At 39.0% G+C, this 10,986-nt stretch overlaps 1 protein-coding gene across 2 annotated transcripts in view; it reads left to right on the forward strand.

Moving 5' to 3' along the window:
• LOC132625755 (pachytene checkpoint protein 2 homolog) overlaps positions 1-3,480 on the forward strand; it is an 8,580-nt gene extending 5,100 nt beyond the window's left edge. The window contains exons 4-6 of one of the 2 annotated variants that reach the window (XM_060340348.1): positions 2,616-2,749; positions 2,835-2,963; positions 3,043-3,480. In XM_060340348.1, coding sequence (XP_060196331.1) covers positions 2,616-2,749; positions 2,835-2,963; positions 3,043-3,183 — 404 coding nt within the window. In that variant the 3' untranslated portion in view covers positions 3,184-3,480. The remainder of the gene's footprint in view (positions 1-2,615; positions 2,750-2,834; positions 2,964-3,042) is intronic. The other variant, XM_060340349.1, reaches the window with a different exon arrangement.
• The last annotated feature ends 7,506 nt before the right edge of the window (positions 3,481-10,986 follow it).

Consider the following 10,986-nt stretch of genomic DNA (forward strand, 5'->3'; position numbering starts at 1 on the left):
TTGCCATGCTCGTCCTTGATGCACTTCACTTGAACCACATCACGTGCCTTTCTCTCCCTCGCCTTGGCTAGCCTGAACAATTTCTGATCCCCTCCTTTCTCTTCTAGTTCAGCATAAAGGCGTTCAAAAGCTGCCGTTTTTGCCGTCGAAACCGCCAACTTCGCCTCCTTCCTCGCCATCTTATAAAGTTCCCTATTTGTCCACTGCTCCACCTCATCCTTGCTTTCTATCAACTTCGCATACGCCACCTTCTTTGCTTCCACCTTCCCTTGAACTTCTCCATTCCACCACCAGTCCCCTCGATGCTGGCCACGACTACCTGTCGAGACCCCCAACACTTCCCTTGCTACCGCCCTAATGCAACTAGCCGTCCTATCCCACATACTTGTCTCATCCCCAGTACTATCCCAGGCCCCCATAACCTTCAATTTCTCTCCCATCTCCACGGCACTAGTCGTGGTCAAACTCCCCTATCTGATCCTAGGTCGGTCATCCACGACCCTCTTCTTCCTCGTCATCTTGATCTCTAAATCTATCACCAAGAGCTTATGTCGGGTTGTAAGATAGTCGCTCGGAATGACCTTACAGTGTTTGCACAGACCTTTATCGTCCTTCCTAAGGAGTAAAAAGTCTATTTGGGTCTTAGCCACTGAACTACAGAAGGTTACCAAGTGCTCTTCCTTTTTTGGGAAACTCGAATTGGCTATCACCAACCCGAAAGCTCTTGCAAAATCCAAAAGTGAGACTCCTCCTCCATTCCTGTCCCCGAAGCCAAAGCCTCCATGCACATCATCATAACCTCCCGAAATAGGCCCGATGTGCCCATTGAAATCACCTCCCACGAATAACTTCTCAGTAGGCGGTATGCCTCCCACTAATTTGTCCAAATCCTCCCAAAAGCGCCTCTTTTCCTCTTCGCCTAAGCCCGCTTGCGGCGCATATGCACTAATAATGTTCAAAGTGAGCCCTTCAACGACCACTTTAATCGACATCATCCTATCAGTGGCTCTCCTAACCTCTACCACCTGGTCCCTTAAATCACATCTACTAAAATGCCCACCCCATTTCTATACTTCGACCTACCAGAGAACCACAGCTTATACCCGTCTACCTCTTTAGCTTTAGGACCTACCCATTTAGTCTCTTGGACACAAGCTATATTGATCTTCCTCTTCTTAAGAATCTTAACTAGCTCTATGGACTTCCCCGTTAACGTCCCAATGTTCCAAGACCCTACTCTCAACCTAGAGACTCCTTTAACCCACTTAACCCTCCTAACCCTCACCCCCGTCCCCGAACAAGAACATGACCCTAGTCTACCATCACTAGCCAAAGCCATGAAAATAAGTATGAACTAATAAATTATTCAAAGGTCTAAAGTCAGCAAAATATAACTACAAGTGTATGGACAAATAATGGATATGACAACCGGAGGTACCAACTCCAGTTGAACTGAACCTGGTTGTCACCGGAAAACACTGTTCACGCTCGAGTTACTGTTCACTGCCGGAAAAATGTACACAAATACCTAAAAGGGAGAAGAGAATAGGGGGGAAAAAGAAGAAAAGAAAAATAAAAGAAAAAGGGAAAAAGGAGAGAGAAAGTGAGGGCTGGCCGGAAAAAGTCGCCGGCGATGGCGCAGCGGCGTACTGGCAGCGCCAGAAGCAGATTAAAAAAAGGGGAAAAAAAAAGGAGAAGAAAAGGAAAGAGAGAAGAAAAGTAAATCTAGCCGGAAAAGTGGCTGGCGTTACCTGGTCGTCGGCGTCACCTGAACAGTGGTGACGTATGGTCGCCGGACGGAGTGGCGGGTGGGCAGATCTGGGAGAGAGCAGAGGAGAGAGAAAGAGCCGTTAGCCAAATTTTTCTTTTTATTTTCATATATGCATATTTAATATTTTAATTTTTTTGTGTTAATTCTCACCTCGCTTCTAAAAGGCACTCGCCACGCCAAGCCTCGCCATGAGGCGTGAGGCGAGCCCTTGTCGCCACGCCTCGCCTTTGGCCATCCTAAACACTGGGAATTGCAAGCACAGTGACTATTGAGTTTCTTTAATTGTCTGAAATCACTATGTGTGCATAGGATGAGATCTTTTAATATATTAATATCAGCTTCAGTTTGTTGTTTTTTCCTTTTTTTGTTTTCTTAATAAAAGCATGTGCAGATCATCATGCACGTGTTTGTTCTTCCCTTTTTGAATCTTGTTCACGAGTGCCACCGTAATAATGGTTCAGAAGCGTTAGCTGCTTCTAATGGTTCTTGATTAAAAAACTAGTGGTTCAGAAGCATGTAGTAGTTTTGAAGTTTTCTATAATCAGTTTCTTCTGCTAGTTAATTTAAAACCACTGGAGGCTGTACAATATGTAATGCATGTTTAGCAAGCTAGTATGGATATCTTCGTTCGAAAGCTATTGGATCTTAATGTACACTAGAAGATTAAAATTTCGAATTTTTATGAATAGTTAATACTAATTAAACTGATGTTACCATGCAATTGGTGCATTTTCCTTTTACTTCCCTTTTTCTGCCAGGTGACATGCTTCTACCATACCTACCCTGATAAGATTTGCATAAGTTGCAAGTTATTTCTAAATGATGTACTTTCATGGGATTGCAGATATAGCTTTTGTGGATCGTGCTGATATTAAGGCATATATTGGACCACCAACTCTTCAAGCACGTTATGAGATACTGCGATCATGCTTGCAAGAGCTATTGCGTACTGGAATTTTGTCAAATTCGCAGGTACTGGTGGGTCTTTGGCTCACTTTAGCTTTGTTTTGAACACCTGGATAATAATGTAGAAATTCTCTACAAATGACTGGAATATATGCAGGATGGAGATCATCTTGTTCTCCCAAATTTTGCTAATTTGAAGGAGAACTTGAGCGAAGTAGTTTTAACTGAGTCTCAAATGTCGCTACATCTTGGTAAACAATTGCTTGAAGCTGCAGAGGCATGTGAGGTAAAGATTTGCCCTTTATTTCCACTCAAGTAAATGCAACAGCATATAATTGTGATAAACATATATCCGTATCTTTCAGGGTATGAGTGGAAGATCACTTAGAAAGCTACCATTCTTGGCACATGCTGCACTTGCTAATCCTTACAGTTGTGAACCTGGCAAGTTTTTGCATGTGATGATGCAAACAGCTAAAGGAGAACGTTCAGAGCTGTCCGAGTGAATTTTTGCCATTCAATGTCAAAATTCTTCTGTTACTAACCCTGTTACCAAGCTCAACTGTAGAGCAAATGGATGACTAGCACCGATAAAATGCCGAGAATTATCATATGGTTACCTGAGCCTGACAGAAACAAGCTCTTTATTATCTCTTCGGGAAAAGTGGAAGGGTTTCGGGCAATGTGAATTGTGTAACAGCAATACATTTGAAAGTTATTACATCAATGATAGGCATTCTTGCATGTTGTAACATCAATTGCGCTACGAGTTGCATGTATGAAAGTTAAGCTGATTTATGCGATATGTAAATATTACATCTCCATCTCCCTCTCCCTCTCCCTCTCCATCAGATACTGGTCGAATTAGTCAGCTTAGTCGAATTAGCTTTGGTTTACGAAGTTTAACACTAACTGATTATGTCAGGCACTGAGCTTTGGAAAGTTGATAATGGACCCGCTTCTTTTGGCATCAGCACATTGTTGCATATTAGTGGGAAAGCCTATCCATCCTCGGCAAATAATGTCAAAATTCGATTTGTTCGGCTATCTATATAGTGATAAATAGTACTCTCTCCGTCCCAAAAAGATTGTCTTGATTCGGATTAGGAGGGTCAAATTAACTAATGTTCGGTGTGAATTCAGATATAGAATCTTTAATTTTTTTGAAATAAAAATTACATATTTAAAAACTACAGAAAAAGCACTATAAGTCATACAGTAATAGTTAACAATGCAAAATATGTAGAAAGTATTTGAAAAAACTATGGTCAAAGAAATATCCTTGACTGTTCAAATAGTAACTAAAACAATCTTTTTGGGACGGACGAAGTAGTTAACTTAAGAAAGTGGGTTTAAGTTGTACCAACTGGGGAGTAAGGAAATTAGCTTATTCACGAGTGTCAGTTGGCTTGTGCTAAGCTCGGGCTCAAACCGACATTAAAATTTAATTTGTAGATATTTTTTAAATTTTTTCTGCTCTTGCTTCTTTATTTTTGTAACATTAATTTGACACTTTAAAAAGACTTATAAAATTTCAAAGTACAAAAACGTATATGAAAGTTAGAAACATTTTTCTTAGTTGTATTAGATTCTTAAAAAAAAAAAAATCAAACAATAGAAAACTCTTCTAATTTATATTTTACTTAAATCTTTTGAGATTAAAGTTTTCGATGATCCAACTTGTGGTTATTATTTTAAAGACCAGGTGTAGACTTTACCTATATAAGCTACACTTAGAACTATTTCTCATTTAACCTATCTTGAAATATATGAATATTGAACTTTTCTCTCTAGTTGAGACTTGTTGTGATTTGGTGGACTCCAAAACCTTGTTTTGATCATTCAATTTGCAAGAGATTGTTATTCTCTTGAGAATTGTTGCATAAGATAGGTGTCTTTGATCCTTTTGGAAGGTAACTAGGACTAGTTCTGATCCAAGCCCATTTGCCTCAAGGCCATTCACAAGGAGCCAAGCTCGGGAACTACAACACTTGCAAGGTCTATTTATGAAGCGGGAGGCTCTTGAGTATACTTTTGATGACCATCTTGGATCCCAAGTCCATTTGTTGATGAAGATTGCTTGGAGAGAAGAAGAGGAAATGGAAAGTCATCATAATGGTTAAAAGAGCAAGAGTTGGCTATTCTTGCAAAGGAGATTTCAAGATTTTGAAGAAAGAAGAATAGCCAAACAAGGCCCTTGTCTCATTAAGGGTGTTTATGTCATTTTACTATATTTTATTTCTAGCATAGTATAAATAGTTCTCTTCTTCTTCATGGAAGACTTAGATTATTTTGATGAGATATTGAAAACTTATAAAACTATTGAGTGTTTGAGAGCTTGTTAAGCTTTTGGTTGTTTGAATTGTTGAGAAGGTGGTTAATTGGGAAATCAATCCCTTTTGGTCTCCTTAAGAGTTTGGTGTTTTTGGATAATCTAATTGAAGGTCCTAATCTTTTATGGTTAGGGTTGTCTTTTAGTCTTCTATCTTTAATTTCTTGTCTATTTCTTATCTTTCATTTTTATTATTATTATATCAATTGGTATCAGAGCCTAAATTAGGGTTGTTTCAACAAATCTAGCTTGAGATTTGATTCAACGAAAAAAAAAATTCTCAAATTTCCTTGTTGATTTTGTTGAATCTAGTGTTAGATTAGAGTTTTTTGGTGTTTCTAGAGTCTAAATCTTCCTTTTCGAGTCAATTCGGAGTTAGGGTTTATGTTCCACCATTGTTGAGCTTCAAAGCTTCAAGGACAAGGTTGGTGGGTTTGAAGAAGGAGAAGAATTGAAGGTTCAAGTTGATTGGGATTTGTTCTCTAGTGGATAAGGACTCTAAATCCGAAAATGGGAGGTATTTGACTAAGGATTTAAGGATTTACCATTTTTGGTATTTGAAGTTTTGAAAAACTCAAGAACTTGAAAAGTGAGTCTTGTGATTTGTTTGAAATTGAAGGCTAATTTCTAGTGGGCTTTGTTCTCCATATCAAAGAGAGCCTACATCTGAAATTTGAGCGAATTTGGAGTTGAATTGAAGGTAGATAAAATTTTGAATTGTTCCTGTGATCTTGAGGTTGTTCATATCTTTAAAGAAGAAGGAGGAGACCCAAGAAAGGTATTTGATCTTCAAATTTTTAGTCAAAGGGTAAAAAGGTGTTATACATATCCAAAAAGGGAAAATACTAAGTTTGGAAGGGTCCCACAGCATAAATAAAAATTGAAATAATTCGCACAAGGTTCGAGGAATCGAGTACAGGGACTTGCGTGCTGCACCCGCGATGCGGGCTCGACATGGAAACACCAATCAGGTGATGGACCAGCGACGCGGACCTGGCACAAAAACACAAGAATGTGCTAGCGGCAACACGGACTCATTGGAAAGGGAAATTTTCAGAAGCTAATTTTTGCGTGTTGGACCCGCGACGCATGACCAATACCTGATTAAAAAAAAATTCAAATTTTTTTCTAAGTGTCCTAAATGGTTTGTATCTTTCCTAATCTCTTTCCTTTGATTCTTACAACTAATTAACAACTAGTAGTCGATCTTATTAGTTGCTAATTAGTTCTTGAGTCCGAATTCATTTTGTACCAATGCTTCTTAAGCTTTTCTCGTTTAAATATCGTTGAAGCTTTCTTGATTCAAGTACGTTTGTTTAATTGACTCGTCCGTCTTTCTTGAGTCTATAAGAATCTATTTCGACCAAAAGTAGCATTTGAAGCCTTTAAGACTAACCGACTTGAACAAGCTTACAACCTTGAGCCGAAGCAATTTTTGAGGCAATCCACAAGGTACATTTGAGTGATTGTGAGTTGTTTATACTAACCTAACGCGTTTACTTGTTTTGTTGAGTGTCATTCATAGGTACTATGTCGTCGGAGGATGGAACACTAGTTCCCACCAGGGAACTCACTCTCATGGATCTCATGAGAGAGTTACAAAGTATAAAAGGCACAATGGGAAACTTGGGTGGTCAAATGGCGAACTTGGGAAGTCGAGTGGAGGCCTTGGAAAGTGGAAGTCGAGAGGTGTCCCATTCACCTCGGGTGATATACCAAGGAGGTTCGAGTGGGGTTAATCAAAGTCCTTCACATACGATCACACCCGGAACCTTTCACCAAATGTACAACTCCACTCCCCAAACCACACCTCAAAATGTACCCATCCACAATACCATTGTTACCCACCCAAATAACATTCCGACAGGTCCACGAAATGACCTATTACCACAAGAACCACCCTTAAATGAACCGCACACCAACCAAATGATCCGCGTCCAAATGACCCTATACTAATCCACAACCTTCCACTTCACCAACAACACAACCGGGATGATCGTTCAAATCATGAGGATGAGATAGATGAGGCGATGCATGAACGGTATGGGAACCAAGGGATGGGCCAATGGGGCCAAGCACAAGGTGGATTCTGGGGTAGAGGTGGAAGACATGGCTATCAACCTCACATGGGTAGGCGAGTAGGGTACCAAGATCGTGAAGGGTACCAAGGGCGAGAGCGCCAAGGTTATGATTTTGATGGTGAATATGAGGAACATCGTGGCCACGGGGGAGGACGAGACACGAGTCTCCATTCTATTAAGATGACTCTTCCCATTTTTAAGAGAGCTCGTGATCCCGATGCCTTTCTTGAATGGGTTAAGCAATGTGATAGGATATTCGAAACAAATGACATGTCCGAAGTGAAAAAGGCTACCTATGCCATTGCTCAATTTGAGGGTTATGCTTCAACATGGTGGGAAATTCAATCGAGGGCTTGTAGAGTTGTCCAATTGCCAATGCCACCTACTTGGGGTGATCTTAGAGAAATCATACGGAGCAAGTATGTCACCGAGCGCTACAAACAAGAACAACTCAAGAAGGTGTATACCTTGAGACAAGACAAGAGAAGTGTGGAAGAATACTTCCATGAATTCCAACTTGTCAAGATGAGGATTGATTTCCAAGAACAAGAGCTGCATGAAATGACTCGGTTTCGGGCCGGGTTGAATAGTGAAATCACCTCCCAAATGAGGCTTCATAACTATAGGAACATTCAAGAAACTCTTGAAGCGGCTATTGAAGTCAAAAATGGTCTCAAGGAAGACAAAATCAATAAGTCAAGGGACTATGTGAGTTCATGGAACAATAACAAAGAAGGAGGAACTTATTCCTCAAATTGGCAAAAGAGTAAGGGCACCATGCAAGTAACCAACAACCCCTTTGAAAAGGAAGCTCAAATTGAGAAGCAATTTGATAAACAACCTCCAAGGTTCGACCCAAAGGAAGGAGGCACGAAGACTCCCATCCAATGTTTTAAATGTCATGGCTTTGGTCATAGAGCAAGTGAGTGCCCTAATCGAAGAGCCTTTATTTTAAGAGACACTTGTGGTGATGATAAGGGAGGGTGTGAGGAAAGAAATGATGAACTTGGGAGTAATGAAGAACCAGATGATGGTGATATCACCTCCCACTTTGCTTGGCAAGAAAGGTGTTAACATGTGTGACCGTGCCTCAAGAAGGGGAGCTTCCCATACCACATTGGATAGACATTTTTGTAGGTTCCCAAAGAAAAGACTTGCTAAAAGAGTCCTTATGTGAAGAAAGTGAGTCCATCGAAGAAGATCCTTGTCTTGAGCATCAAGGTAAGTTAGTTATCCCTAATACTTCAAGTGTTCATTATGTTATCAATGAAAGTGATCATACACTAGTTGATCCTTTTAATGACTGAATTGAATCTTCTTGCAAGATTAATTTGTGTCCATCTAGTGTTGACACTTGTGAAGAGAATGGTAATATTGTTGACACCTTGAATGTGAATAGTGGCTTATTTTTGTGTAATCTTGATAATTCGCCTTCTTGCATTATTAACCAAAGTGAATATAGTTGTCTTCATCCCTTTTCTTGTAAAGGCATGAACTCTAGTTATACAAGTAATTTTGAGTTGGGTTTGAAGAATGCAAGTGCAATGTCATGTGTTGGCAAGAGTAGTTTGCTTGAAAGGAAAGATAGCATGATAAAAATTCATTCTTTGTTGTATTTCATGAATGCCATTAAGAACATAGGTTTGGATGAAGGTTGTGCTAACTATTCCCTTATTGGTGTGGGCCTTTCTCTCTTGAAAAAAGATGAACCTTTGGTTGAGGAAGAATTTGATTTGCTCGATTATTTGCGAAACCCAACTAAAGATTACTCTTACAATGTTGACATTGATAGTGAGTCTTTGTATGATTCTCCTCCCATTTATGATGATGATATTCATGTTGGGCTTTATTCAAGTGATCTATTTCCCGATGAGAACGCTAGTGAGGAAAGTTATCTTCATGCTAAGAGTATAGTATCATCCTTGAGTAGCCCTTTGTCAATCGATAAGCTAGACTTTGATGTTGTGAGTGATCTCGATGAAGCGGGAGGCTCTTGAGTATACTTTTGATGAGCATCTTGGATCCCAAGTCCATTTGTTGATGAAGATTGCTTGGGGAGAAGAAGAGGAAATGGAAAGTCATCACAATGGCTAAAAGAGGAAGAGTTGGCTATTCTTGCAAAAGAGATTTCAAGATTTTGAAGAAAGAAGAATAGCCAAACAAGACCCTTGTCTCATTAAGGGTGTTTATGTCATTTTACTATCTTTTATTTCTAACATAGTATAAATAGTTCTCTTCTTCTTCATGAAAGACTTAGATTATTTTGATGAGATATTGAAAACTTGTAAAACTCTAGAATTGAGTGTCTGAGAGCTTATTAAGCTTTTGGTTGTTTGAATTGTTGAGAAGGTGGAGTTTGGTGATTTTGGATAATCTAATTGAAGGTCCTAATCTTTTATGGTTAGGTGTCTTTTAGTCTTATTCAATTGTGTCAATCTATTCTATCTTTAATTCTTGTCTATTTCTTATCTTTCCTTTTTATTATTATATCAAGTTCTTCTAGTTATTGTCCAATTGTTTATCAATTGTGTCTTCTGTTCTATCTTGTCTTTATTTTCTTGCATCACTTCCTTTGAAATTCAAATAGTATCTTAGGGTTGAATCCAATTGGAAAGATTTGGGTTTCATATACTCAAGTTTGTCAATAGATTTACTATCCTTTGGGTCTTGCTTCTATCCTTCTAAAAGGATCCCCAATTCTTCATCTATCCCTTTTATTTTCCTTTTGTTGTTTTTGAATTTCTTAGAGTTCCAATTAGGTTGTTATCATCGGTCCCTATATTATATAAAAAATATAGTCCCCACCCCTACATAAGGGAGTATAAAAAGTGATACAATAACAGATAGCAGAAACAAGAAAATAACAACAATAAAGTAAAGGACAAAAGGTAGACACAAAGATTGGAATCCAAAGCAACCCTAAAGTATATTAAACTAAAGGAACTCAAATGAATATCCAAGAAAAGCACCTAACCTATGAAGTGGACCTCAAGGGAATTGCAAGCAATCCCAAGCAACCCCCTTTTCCAAAACAAGGTTCAACAAGAGCTTATCAAATCTCTCTCTAGAGAAAATAGCATTCATATTCATCAAAAGCTAACTCTAGGAAATAAAAGACCCACTATTTATACTAGAAAGAAAAGAAGACTATTGACTATTACATAACTACCCTTAATGAAGTAAGGGCCTTGTTTGGCTAGTCTGCCTTTGTAGATGAAAGTCTTGAATTCATGAAGTAGCCTTTTTTGCAAGCATAGCCATCCTTCACTCATTTGGCCACTTCAATGTTCATCCATCTCCACTTGATCCTCCCAAGCAATCTTCCACACTTGAGAACTCCGGAATGGTGCCAAAGCATGCTCACGAGTACCCATTCCTTGTGAAGCTTGGGCCTCCTCAACTCTTTCCCTCATAGGCGACCTTGAGGCACCTAGACTTATATCATTCTCCCCTTCTTGAAAGAAATTTGTCCTCAAATTTAAGGGGTCACCTACACACTTCCAACAAGAAGACAACACGACACCACTATAAGATTCATTAGTAATAGAGAGATCTACGAGGATCAACTCACAATGACAATCATCATAAGCAAACAAATAGTAGAGAAACGTGTCTCTTAGTGCAAACTCAAAAGTAAAATCCCCATTGGACAAAAAAGACTCATCACATGTATAGGGGATCTCACAAGAAAACAATGTGGTATGGAAAGCATCTACTAATGTCACACCATTAATGTAGCCTTCAACAAAGTTACTGACAACATCAAAGCGTTGTTTCTTTATCGAATCCGACTACTCAAATATGACACTATACTCTTATCACCACAAAAGACTCCCTCACTATCATTTTTAGCAAGAAATGGGTCATAGTCCGAGGGATCATTTGAATGAAGCCAA

The sequence above is a fragment of the Lycium barbarum genome, unplaced genomic scaffold (genome assembly GCF_019175385.1).
Source record: "Lycium barbarum isolate Lr01 unplaced genomic scaffold, ASM1917538v2 unchr_scaffold_65, whole genome shotgun sequence".
Classification (NCBI taxonomy): domain Eukaryota; kingdom Viridiplantae; phylum Streptophyta; class Magnoliopsida; order Solanales; family Solanaceae; genus Lycium; species Lycium barbarum.